The 13,723-nt window shown below is 36.2% G+C and overlaps 1 protein-coding gene across 15 annotated transcripts in view; it reads right to left on the reverse strand.

Annotated features, from left to right (window-relative positions):
• Positions 1–5,375: 5,375 nt before the first annotated feature.
• ZBBX (zinc finger B-box domain containing) overlaps positions 5,376–13,723 on the reverse strand; it is a 112,192-nt gene continuing 103,844 nt past the window's right edge. For 5 of the 15 annotated variants that reach the window (XM_072807963.1, XM_072807966.1, XM_072807961.1 and 2 more), the window contains 2 exons: positions 7,426–7,564; positions 5,376–5,667 (listed from right to left, as the gene is read on the reverse strand). In XM_072807963.1, the coding sequence (XP_072664064.1) occupies positions 5,550–5,667; positions 7,426–7,564 (257 nt within the window). In that variant the 3' untranslated portion in view covers positions 5,376–5,549. Of the gene's footprint in view, positions 5,668–7,425; positions 7,587–8,956; positions 8,989–13,723 lie in introns of those variants that run through there. The other 10 variants (XR_012022033.1, XR_012022029.1, XR_012022028.1 and 7 more) reach the window with 9 other exon arrangements.

Consider the following 13,723-nt stretch of genomic DNA (forward strand, 5'->3'; position numbering starts at 1 on the left):
AAAGGAAGTTACCTCAGTTAGGGGGTGTCTGCTTTACTCTCCCACTGCCCCCCTTCTTGACACCTCAAACTCAGATTCTGATGGCTGGAGATCCACCACTGTCTTGAATGACAAGGTGACCTTGAGGATAGAAACAACACAGTAAGATGCAGTTGTCTCGCCAGCTGCACACCGCTTACCCCCAGACTTCACATACAGGAGGATCTTCTATGTCGGTCCACTGTTCTTTGGTGTTTTCTGTGAGATAACATTAAACCAAATCCTGATTGCATCATTGGCCTAACTTACAAAGTATTCTAGTATTCTTTTAGGACTGTGGTGTGAGTCGGAGGAAAAAGTGAGGTGGGAATGGATTACTTTTGAGAAGTTAAATGTGCATCTGTTTGTCTCCTGCCTGCATTTAAATGCAGCTTTCATTTTTTTTAAGTGCAGAAAAAAATTCAGTTTATGAATTCTAGCATCGCTTGAATAAACAACGGAATGTCATACTATAAAAATATGACAATCACAAAAAAAAAAAACGTGAAATGACATTAAAATTTACCCTAACTTATGTTAGGGTAAACTATGCTACCTACCTTTCCCATACCTAACTTATGTTGACCATATGAGGTTTGATTGCAAAACAGGGATGAAGTACATCCCCCCCCCCTTAGAAATCTTCCTATGCATTTGTATCTAGAATAATCCATATTTGTTTTCTGGATAGAAGGTGATACACATAGTGCTTCTTTCTGGCAGAAATAAGAGCAGAAAGATGCTTAGAACTGTTTCCATAACTGTTATTGCATATTACATGTAGTTGAAAAAAAAAAAGAAACACAAGCTAACCCCATCAATCAATTAATTCTTTTCATTTTAAACATAACTGTCACCTCATGGAGAACATTAAAAATATCCTCTCCTTTTCCTTAACTATGGAAGACATTTGCATTAAAAAGGGAGGATTTTATTTCCTTAGAGTTCATCTATGCCTGCTGGTTATTCCCCAGCTAAAGTCATAATCCTGTTTGCAACATCATAATCATTTACCCAGCAAACGATCAGGGTGTCACTAACAAAGAATTATGACTTTAGGTGGGGGATAAACTACAGGCACAGATGAACTCTGAGGAAATAAAGATTGTTTTCATGAAAATGTGGCTAGTAATAAATAACCGGTGATGAAAATTATGATGAAACAAAATATCCCATAAAAACAGACTTGGGGAAATATAAATAGTATGTTTTTAAGATCTCTCCTCTCCGAAAGTATGATGCACAGAGTGTTTATAAAAGTACCAGTGCAATCTTAATATTTAAAAATTCTGAATTAACACATGATAGAAGAAAGCGAAAAATAGGAAACAATGTTTCAAAATAGTCTTGATAAATTTAGATATTTAGCTTTGAACATAACTTTATACATTGTTCAGTCTAACTGTTCAATCACTGACAGCATTCTCCACTTTAGATATTGAGTGACTTTTGTGTATCATTTATTAACTCGATCCTGAATTCACTAATTGATCCATCCATTAATTTGTCTATTCAATGACTGCAGTGTAAACTCATGAAAAGTGATGGTAATAGCATGACAGAGAGCATTTCAATTCCCAACATGTTTCCACATTCACTACTGCTTTGGGTGCCCACAACATTCCTCTGAGCTAAGTAGACTCAGTGGTTTTGTTTTTTTTTTTTTCTTTCATGATGAAAAACACATTCAAATAAGTTATATACCAACTAGCAAATAGTGTAACCTGATAACCCATGTTTCTCTCATTTTATATATCTTATTGTCTCCCCTTGGGAAAAATTACGGACTGAGATGGCTTATCATTGGATTCTGTACATTCATTCACTCATTCATTCCTGATAACCAGCAGTGTGAGCTAGGCAAATGGTAGAGGCAAAGTGTGTAGTGGTGTACAAAATGGACATAATCCATGTTCCATTGAAAATGTATAGTCTGGTTGACATACATTCAAAAATCACACTTGGGCAGCCCAGATGGCTCAGCGGCTTAACGCCACCTTCAGCCCTGGGCGTGATCCTGGAGACCCGGGATCGAGTCCCACATCGAGCTCCCTCATGGAGCCTGCTTCTCCCTCTGCCTGTGTCTCTCATGAATAAATAAAATCTTTAAAAAAAATCACACCAATAAATTAATATGCTATGAGGTACTATGAAGGGAAAAGCAGGATGCCATAAGACAGAATAAAGAAAAAGGAACATAGGAAATTAATTTAGACAGAAATTTGAAAAAGTGTCATTCAGAAGGTACATTTTGAGAACTTAGAGATGAGAAATACTATGTAGCTAAAACCAAGATGAGATAAGCATTGCTTAAGATCTTTCCAACCACTGAATCATAGGGACAAAGAGAACTGTTTTTCTGTTTTGATTTGTTTTTTTTCTGAATCAAGGCATTATTTAAAATACCTGAGTGCCCTCTTACAGAGATGGATCCATTTTGTGACATTCCTTGTTCAAGAAAGGTTTTCTGTGTGCTTCACATATCAGGCACAGCATTAAGTGGCCTGTGTTGTGTCGTACTCAGAGTGCACTGGATGTGAACGACTTCAATAAATATCAAACAACATATTCAAACTATCAAATATAATTTAACGTCAATTTGTTTCCATTATGTCTATGTCCAGAGTTGTAAGACTATAGAATTTCATATGACTATTACACCATGAGGCAAGTCTGAGTATTAACTAGTAAATACCAACGTGCATATAAAACCATGTGATCATTTGCCCAGGGCTTGCTAGAGGCACAATGTGATAACGTTAGCACTGGGAACATGGTTGTGATTCTTCTGGGATGTCTGTAACTCTCTCAATTCCACAGTCAGAACTAGGTGCATGCCTTTAACACTGATTTTAAGCCTGAGCTTCAAAATGAGAGAACACATTGAAACTGCTTCAGGCAAAGGCTCTAATCTTATTTAGTTTTTATTTCCTCATTAGACTAATGGCAAAGGAATTAAGGAACTTTTCTAAATGTGTGGTTATGGGAAGCAAATAAAGGCAGAAGGGGGTCTGCTCTGCCACAGAGGACCCTCATGTTTAATTTCAATGTCATACTGGAAGTCAAATGACAAAGTCAATGGTATACGCCTTATCCCAGGTACTGGCCAATAATAACTAATAACTAATTCTCAGATTTATTTTTATTTTAAAATTTTAAATTGTAAAAGGTAACTGCATGTTATAAAATCTCTTTCTGAGCTAATTCATAGAAGACACAAGCTATGCCCGGATACACAGAAGGAATAGTAGTGGTCCTCCGTCCTTAATGAGGATAGAACAACACCTCCTTTCACTTTGTGAAAGACACTGGACTTGTATAAATTGCAATGAGGGGGGAATTTTCTTCTGTATCAGAAAGAAAAAGGAAGAGGTTTTACAGCAAAGGACGGTAGAGAGAGTCAGGAAATTTTAAACCTGAGCAGACATGCTAAAAACAAAAATAATCCATTTTCTTCCTATTTTACCTGATGAACAGGCAATCTCCATTTTAACTATAACTGCTAAAATTCAGAAAGCTATCAGCCTCAGGACAAGATGCCAGAAGGGCCTTTAACAGACATGATGAGGATTCAAGGGTGGCTCACTGTTATCTCTCCAGGATGGTGACAGAGGAAGTGTTCAGAGGACAGTGAAAGCTTCAGAGGAGCCACACTCTTAATTTTAAGATATTTATTTCTTTAGAGAAATTTCTTTTTGATAGTATGATTGGATTTCCTATTGCTTATTCTTTATTTATGTTAATCATTTTTAATGAAGGGCATTTTTAGAGCCAATTAAAGGGCATTTTTAGACCTATTAAAAGGCATAAAAAATAGGTATTTTTTATCCTGGCAGTAGGTGACCTGTGTGAATACCAGTACAGTATATATTGATCCCATGGGAAAAAAATATCAAAGATAAATTAAACCAAACAATAATCAGTCTTATACAAGAGGTTATTTACCCAAAATCATAAGGAAGAAAAAAAAGTTTGATCCTTGAGATATGTATGGATGGCTATGCTCTGCTGATGGCATAGCCAATATGCAAGTCTGTTTTTCTGATGTCAATAAACCCCTTAAGGGGAAACTGTCCTAAAATGTCACAAAATGACAGTCATAAAACCATCCCTGTGCATGTCTTCTTCTTTTGTTAAACCCTTGAATCAAAACACCATGTAAAGCACAGAAACCCATCAACCCGAAGATCTCCTACTACTCAAGACCAGGAGAACACCTCTATATGGGTTATTTTCTTTCATTATCACAAGAATCCAGCAACAAGTATTTGTATTGGTCAGGGTTCTCCAGGCAAACAGAACCAATTGTGTCAGCTAGCAAATTCAAAATCTACAGGGCAGGACAGAAGGCTGGAGACCTAGGAAAGAGTTGATGCTGCAGTTTGAGCCCAAAGGCAATATGAAGGCAGCAGTCCCTCCTCTTTGGAGGACTTGCGTCTTTTTTCTCTTAAGATTTTCAAACTGATTTGGGACACCTGGGTGGCTCAGCGGTTGAGAGTCAGCCTTTGGCTCAGGGTGTGATCCCAGGATCCGGGATCGACCACATCAGGCTCCTTGCACGGAGCCCGCTTCTCCCTCTGCCCTAAATCTCTGCCTCTCTCTCTCTGTTTCTCTCTCTCTCCCTCTCTCTCTCTCTCTCTGTCTCTCATGAATAAATAAATAAAATCTTAAAAAAAAAAAAAGAGTTTCAAACTGATTAGATGAGACCCACATACATCATGAAGGGTGATCAGCTTTACTCAAAGTCTATTTATTTAAATGTTAAGCTCATCTAAAAAATACCTTCACAGAGACATTTAGAATATAGTTTCACCAAATATATGGGTACCATAGTCTAGCCAAGTTGACATAAAATTAACCATCACACTGACCCTCAAAGTAAGATGCTTGGGGTGGGGGTGGGTTTCTGCATTCTCAAGTATATGTTTCTATGTCATACTAGAATGACAAGTGTTACTTCTGCTTTATATTGGGTCCTCTTTTTCTCTTCTGGCAACAAAGTTTGAAGTTAGCAGAACTTTTCTAAATGTTAAAAACCCTAACAGAATAATAATAAAAAAAAAAAAAAACGAAAACAAAATAGTAATTACCAAAGTAAAATATGGATTGTAGGCTCAATTAATGGTATTGCCAAGTATGAGTTGGTGATCAAATGTATACTCTTATGAAGACACAATTATTTAAATACAATCCAACAATTAAATATTACTTTAAATGCAATCATGTTCTAACCTATAGTAGGTTCTAGAGACATAATTATAACTGCTATTTTTACAAATTCACCTAATTTTCCTAATATGATCTGCAATATAGTGTTTGACATACAATAAATCATTTGGAAGAAAAAGCCCTTAAACTTATAATTTCATTAACTTTTATTAGTCTGAAAACCTTGAAATATCAGAAACATCAATAATCAAAATCTCCAGCACCTGGACAGGTAATCACTTGGTCACTTTTTCAGCTGTTTGCTTTACTTTAGGTACAAAATGGAAAAAGTAATGAACAAATGATCATTATCATTAGGCACTCTATGACCATGGTAGTGTGATGACATGTTGCTTGTCAAGAAAATCCTCTTCCTCCTCATCTGTGCTGCTTTCAGAAAGTGTTAGCAAAGACTGAGTTTCAGTATCTCTTTCAGAAGAGCTGGAAATACATTAAAAGATCAATACACAATATACAGAACCAGGTTTCAACTCTTCATTTATCTTCTGATCAATACGACATGCATTGAAGTCATTGGAGGCAGGCAGATGTGAGGGGGCTGTCTCAGTCTGGGGCCATAATTTTCAACGTGCCCAATATACCAAGCCTCCTTTTAATGAGAAATTCTCATCATTCTCCCTCTCCCAAGAAATAAAGCCACAGTGGAACCAAGGGGAGATTTTATGGTCTCTGGTTGTGTCTTTCATTGATGATTCAAAAGGCACTTCAGGAACTTGCAGAGCCTCAGGGTCATCATTAAGAACATTCATCATTACATTGGCTGTTTAATAGAATCCCAATGAATAGACTGCCAGATAAATCACCTCTTTTGTGTACAGTAAATTAGGACGATGTGGATAGCCAGTCAAGATATGCCAAAGCCAAAATTAATCGCAGCAATTATTTAGTTATTTTGTTACATTTTATTGGGGAAAGGAACTGCTAGAAACTCTAGCCTATGGGTGTCAGCTATAGGGAGGGAAGTGGGGCAACAGAAAGGAGTTTGTATGACTCAGATTTTTTTGTCCAAGTTATCTAGAATTTCAGCCCATGTATGCCACCAAATAACATAAAATACTTCACCCTGCGATGGATATTTTTTGGGAAGCTTTTAAATGCCCAACAGAGGCTAAATCAGCTGTTCCTAAGCTCTGATCTGTGGACCAGGGCAGATCTGACTGAGATAAAAATTTTCACTAGTCTAAGAAGAGAAAATAAGGGCAAGGTAATGACTTTTTCATGACATTTTTTTAATTTTAAAGAACTGTGCTTTATTCTGTTTGCTCCTTTATATTTTTAGTAGTAAATGTCTTTTCTTTCATGAAATGATGCCAAGGGTATGCCTTAAGTTTAGTTACTTTGTTTTAAGAAAGCTTTTTAGGAAAAAAAAATAGCGATTTTATATTGATCCCTCTTTTTAAAAATGTAAGTGGTGTTAGAAATGCAAAAATCCAAGGACCACAGCTAAATGATTTTGTCCTTTAGAAAGACAGACTAATGGACTCTTGATTCCCTTTCACTGCAATATCAGACTTCAAACCAGTCAAAGGAATTTACAATTCAAGGAACTTTTATTTTACATTTATCTTGATCCTTCTGGAAAAATCCTTCATCCTTTTTTAAAGAGATTCCAGCATGTCAATAATAGATCAACACGATGAACTACTTTCTGAAGCATTTATTAGTATAACCTGTGCTCTCTATAGACTGATCATCCCTAAATGTTTTTCACACGAGGAAAAGAATGAAATTATACAATTTAAAATATGCTATCATTAACAATCTTGATTTTAAGAAAGACTCTTCTCAATATTCTAAAAACCTTATTCACATTAAGATTCTATTAGTGCAGAGTATTGAAATTTATTAAGTTAATTAATGCAAGTAAAGCAACTGTCTTTCAGTATAAGAAGAAAGGCTGAATGATTATAAAATTCCAAATATCTTTTCTTTTTGCTGACACACATTGTGGAGCAGAGAATTATCTCTTCACATTCAAGTAATCACTTCATAAGACTTTTACTAAGTCCTGGTAATATGTCAACAAAAGACCTAGACATTTTTATAAAGAATGGCCATGTAAAGTGCACACATAAGGACACTCCTTCTTTATATAGTAAAGATAACTATTTGGGGCTCGTCAAAAATTTCACTATGCACTATATTTACATATGGATATGGGCTGCAGGCTTAACCTACCTCCATTCTTCAACTGTGCAGGGGCCTCTTGCACTCGAGGTCTTACGGAAATCTAGTGTAGTCTGACTTATGTTCAACGAATGGTTGTTGAAGGCTGGTAATTCTTCTGAGGTTAGGCTGTAAAGCTTTTCTGAAGGATCTGAAACATTTTATTTCATGCACTGTCAACACATAAATTCAAGACACAAATGCACAGTATATGGTGCTGAAAGTTTACCCAGCATAAACTATAAGCAGTACAAGGAAGGTCAGCACAGATTTCTAATCATCTCAATTTTCTAGAATTTGTGGGGTGGGCAGAGTACGAAGTAATTTTGATCTGAGCTTCTGAATTAGGCTTGGGTATCAAGTTACTTTCATCATATTGATTCGGTTTTTAGCAAATTCTCCGATTCTTTTCAGCTTTATGGAGATATGATGGACATGTAACACTGCATGAGTTTAAGATGTACAATATATTGATTGGAACACTTATATATTGCCAAATGGTTACCACCATAGTGTTAGTTAACAAACACCTCCATTATGCTATATAATTAGCTTTTTTTGTTTTTGGTGAGAACATTTAAAATCTACTTTCTTAGCAACCTTCAAGTATATATGTTGTTAACTATAATCACCATGGTGTACATTACATTCCAGAATTTATTCTTCTTCTAGCGGGAAGAGTATACACTTTGATCAATATTTCCCCCATTTCCCCCATCCCCTAGCCCATGGTAAACACTATTCTAGCCTCTGTCTCTATGAGTTTGGCTTTTTTTAGATTCCACATATAAATGATATTACACAGAATTTGTCTTTCTCTGACTTATTTCACCTAACCATATCAGTTTTTAAATATATATTATAATTAAGGTGTTGATTGTCTTGAGAATTTACAAAATTGCAAAGAAAATCATGGGACCCTCTTCAAAGCTAGAATATTATGCAACTCTTCCATTTGCCTGAATGTTAAATAATTTATTGTTTACTTTTGTATTCTAAGGAATAAAAGCTTTACCCCTGAACAGTCTAAGGCAAAGGTGAGTTTTGGCAAAACTACCCTTTCTTTTTCTGCTTCCTTGCCTTGTTTGGGTAGATAATAACCATTTTTATGTGAAAGGGGAGAAGCCTTCAATCTTTTACATGAAGCTGGCCTATGATTTAGCTCAGGTAAGGACAAATAGTGCAAGTTAAATGAGCAAATGGGCAAGTAAGCATATTTTATATAAACTACCAAAAAGTCAAGTACAGAAATAAATATGATTACTATATTAGACCATAATGCCTTCTTTTCATCTTTGATAAAGTTGTAAGGGCCATCTAACTTATACCTAAGGTTATGTTAGGATGACTTTTAAAACTTATAAAACAGTTAAAATTACTGGGTGTTATTCTTCCCTTTACTCTTATGAAAATGCCAAGCAAATACCTTCTTAATCAGAAGGACCACACACCAAACTATGTGTATTATACATTTGACTGAGAGGGGAATGATAATAATAATTGTTATTATTATAATAATTATTCCTTGGTAGAAAGTACTTACTTGAAGTTTTTGAGCAAGCAGAGATTCCCCTGCTGGAAGAAACTTCAGATTATTCCTGCTGCAAGACAGACCTCAATACATTTACAACTGGAAATATCCTTAAAATTTTTTAGGCCAGTGACTTTCAAATTATGATACATGATGTATCATAGATTCAGTAGGTTTGGGGATGAGGTTTCTGCTCCCACAACTCCAAAGAAATCAAGACAGCTTTCACCTGGTCTCATATAAATTTGGGGCTCTGTATAAGACTAATTTTGAGAAAAATAAAAAATTATTCAGCTAGAATTTTTGTGGCATCCCCAGTTGTTGGAGATTGGGAAATTGTGGGTCCCCAAGGGATTGGTAACTTGGAATTCACACAACCAGAATAAAAGAACTAGGAGTAGCCCTAAACTCTTTAGCTCACCAATATCATCAATCACTATGTTCCAGTATCTAATTCTTTAGCTGAGGCTTTTATTTTCTTTTGTCTTTTTCCACAAGGTAAAAAAAAAAAAACAGGTATGCACAACACCCCAATGATAGGGAGTGTTACCCATGAGAAAGCAATCAATTCAGGATTTGGAATTGATAAAACTACAGTACTGAAACCTAACAGTGACTCTTAGATATAAAGATACCACCAGGAGAGGTGTTTAATCTCTGCCAGGCATTTGAGTCTCAACTGAATGCACACAGAGCTAATTCAGATGGTGCATAAAGAATGGGCCTATTTTTGTATAATTGTTCATTCTCAAAATTATATTTCTGAATACCCTATGAAGTTAGTAAAGGCAAAAAAAAAAAAAAAAAAAAGAAGTTAGTAAAGGCAAAGGGGACATCATTTGATTTTCAAGGCAGAGGAAAATAAAACTGCTAATGAAAACACTATTATGGGTTTGTGTTAAACCTAAAAGATCAATTGTACAAAAACCCAAGTTTCTCTAATAGAAGACCAGGGAAGACAGGATTGACATTTATATTGGAAATTCAGCTCTTATAAATTTACTTTATACTTGTCAAGAAAGTGGACTATTAGGAATGGATTGAAGTTAAACCTTTTCTACCCCTGGAGTAATAGTGTATATGTTCTCTGATCATTGAAGAATTTCTTAAAGGCAATAATAAAGAATGGCAAAGGGGGAAAATTGACTAGATACGAAGTTTTAAGGTATATTTCTTTTTTTTTAATTTTTATTTATTTATGATAGAGAGAGAGAGAGAGAGAGAGAGGCAGAGACACAGGCAGAGGGAGAAGCAGGCTCCATGCACCAGGAGCCCGACGTGGGATTCGATCCCGGGTCTCCAGGATTGCGCCCTGGGCCAAAGGCAGGCGCCAAACTGCTGCGCCACCCAGGGATCCCCTTAAGGTATATTTCTAAAATCCAAAACATTTAAAAAATATATATATATTATATATATTATATATAATATATATATGACTTTATTCTACAGGGAAATAAATATTTAGATGAGTAAAAGAAATGAGGGAAAGAAGAAAGGTAGAGCCAAAAAGACTAGTTAAAAACTTCAAAGAATGAACACAAAACAGGTTACTTTCCTATAAGGAACCCAACCACCACCAATAACAATATCTAAAGAACTATCTAAAAAAACAACAAAAAACAAAAAAACAAAAAGAAAAAAAACTAAAAAAAAAAAAAAAAAAACTAAAAAAAAAAGATCTAGCAGAGCTACAGATGACGTCACAATGTTTAGAGGGTGTGACAACAAGGACACTCGCCAGTAACCTGTGAGCCCTACCCCCAACCCTTCAGACTTTTGTTTTGTTTTCCTCTCCCACCATTCATCCCTACTGTCATTGTGTCTTGCTTTGTCTATCCCTCCATACCTTCTTTCCTTTACCTTCACTCTGTCCACAACCCTCTGTCTCTTAAGCGGTCACAATATTGATTAGAAGTAAGGGTTTCACATTATATAAGTGGCACTGTGGTAGGGTGGTGAGATAAAGGAGTGGGGCAGACTTGCCTGGGTTTGTTCCTGGGCTCTTCTGGGCACCCAGAGAAAACCCTGGTCAGTTAGTAAATCATCTAGAGACTCAGTTACTATATCTACAAAGGGGAGATAGAAAATTGTACCTGCTTCATTTACCTCATAGAGTAGTTATGAAGATCAAATGAAGCAACGTTGCATATAAAAATAAGTAGTGATTATTATTACTCATTGAATGGTTTCATATTCCTTAGAATTTTTTAAAATACACTGACTTTCACTTATACATGGCACTCTTTTTTTTTTTTTTTACCCTTAAATTGAAAGGTGATTTAAAGCAAAAAGACTGCCATTCCAGGGCAGCCCCGGTGTCCCAGTGGTTTACCACTGCCTTCAGCCCGGGGCATGATTCTGGAATTCTGGGATCAAGTCCCATGTCGGGCTCCCTGCATGGAGCCTGCTTCTTCCTCTGCACCCCGCCCTCTCTCTCTCTCTCCTGTGTGTGTGTGTGTTTCATGAATAAATAAATAAAATCTTAAAAAAAAAAAAAAAAGGACCGCCATTCCAGCACATCTTAACTTGACTGTCTTACAAGGGTTATTTACTTAATTTGCTAACTATAAATCCTGATTAGCCCTCTTAGAGTTTAATATCTTACTTGATGGTCAGCCTATGAACAGAGGCCCCAATTACTCACTGCCTTACTATTTTATTTCACCAATAATAAAGCTACATCTGCTAGTATTAGGTAATTTTTATTCATTCTTGTTTAAGAAAAAGTACTTTTCTCTCTTTAATTACTTGGCTCAGGTAACTACCAATGGACTTCTACAAACATAGATTGCCATGGGAATTTAAGTTTTAAACCACAAGTCAGAATGAATTTGAATAAATGAATCATTTTTAACTAATGAAAGTATGAATGCTTTAACATGCATTATTATTGATACTTTCTCATAATGCATATCTTCTGGTATTTCTCAAATGTCTGCAGGCTAGAACAATATTCAAAAGTTGACAAAGTGACTCGGTAAGTAAGTTATACTGCCATGTTGAGCCCATTAAGGAAGTGACTATAGCATCATTTACAAAGATATTTGTTGAGGAAATATATGGCATGAACTATAACTAACTATACCCTCAAAGTGGCCCAGAAGAAGACACGGCTTTATAACGGAGACAGCTTTTAGATGTTTTTGACCAAAAATTAGATTTATTCAGAGAACCTTACCCTATTGTATGTGGAAAGTACCATTCACTGGTTCTTTACATAACTTAACAGATTTTTTTTTCAGGGCTTACTATGTGCTAGACAATTAATTCTTGAGAGAGAGAGAGAGAGACAAAGAGACAGAGAAAAAGAGTATGTGTGTGGAGAGAAAGAAATTTTCATAAATATATTTAATATGTAATCAAATTCAATCATTGAACAATTTTATGATAGGGCCTATTATTACTCATCCTTTATACAGAGAAACTGATGAAAAATCAGATTAAGAAAGTAATTTGCCTAATGTCATGAAGCTAGTAAGTAGTGGTTTCAAATTTCAAAACCAGGCTCCTGGCCCCAGAACCGGGCTTCCAACTACCCTGCTTTGCTGCCCCCTATCTCTTGATTCAGCGGAAAGTGGTGTCTGCAACCTGCACACCCATTCCCTGCCCTGTCGGCCACCTGCGTGCCCTGCCTGCCTGCCTCTGAAAAGGCTTTAATATCTGCCACAGCGATCTGAATGAAAGGGGAAAACACTTCACTTAATGCAGTTATTTTGTCTTTTCTGCTCCCAGTTCCTTGGTACAGTTGTTTCCCATAGAACTTAGAGGAAGTGGATGTACCCTAGAGCTAATGGAAAACAAGTCGGGTTTGCTGTTCTCAAAAATTTAGCTTTCACAGGGATATGAGCACATTTACATTTGTATAAGAGTCAAATTGTGTAGCTGTGCTTCTGTGGAACCAAACCTCATGCGGAGTTTTTCCAGGCTGCACCATGAGTAGTGAAATGTGGGTGGAATTTTTCTGCCCATTGATGCTAAACAGAATACAAAAGTCTTGTACAGAAACAGTGAGTTTTCTAGAATAGCGGCTGATTACACCACAGCATCTGTCACCTCACACTGACTGTTGGGTTGATTCAGCTGATGTGCTACCCTCTTCCTTCTTCAGCTCCAGGTGAATGTCTCTAAAGCTGTGCACTCATCCAAAGCCAATCTTCCCAAATAGAAAGAGAGCTATTCATGGGTCAAGTGTGTGTAAGTGATTTCGTTCTGCTCCTGGACCATCAAAAAAACCCTGGCGGTTCATAGGCTACACAGTATGTGCTTGCTTTTGTATACGGAAAGTTACATATTCTAGTGAAAATACTGGTGTTGGCATATGAGAAGATGAGTGGCCTGGGGAAAAGTGAAGTACGTAAGTACAAAAGTGATAAAGGAAATAGGAACGCTAAGTGGTTAGAAACAACCACAAGAGACTACTGCTTATTAAGGGCTGTGTTTCATTTATAGATAATGGAATTTACCAATTTATCAAAATAAGAAACCTTTCATTTTCTGATTAAAAACTGTGTGGTTATCCTTTTTTAGATCCAGTTCAAGCCCGTCATGCTTCATTTTGGAATTGGTCTTTAAGTGAGAATTACCTCCAAGGAGAGTTACATTTGATTTTTAGTATTTTAGAGTAAGGCAAATGGACGATGGATATAGATGAATCATAGACTCTCATTCTCCAACCCATGATGAAATGAATAGAAAAAGAAGAAAATTAAAGTAAAATCAAATCACAAAAGGGATCAAACAAAGAAAGGGATACAAGTGCACACAATAAACTTTGACAAA

This window comes from Canis lupus, chromosome 31 (assembly GCF_048164855.1).
Source record: "Canis lupus baileyi chromosome 31, mCanLup2.hap1, whole genome shotgun sequence".
Lineage (NCBI taxonomy): Eukaryota > Metazoa > Chordata > Mammalia > Carnivora > Canidae > Canis > Canis lupus.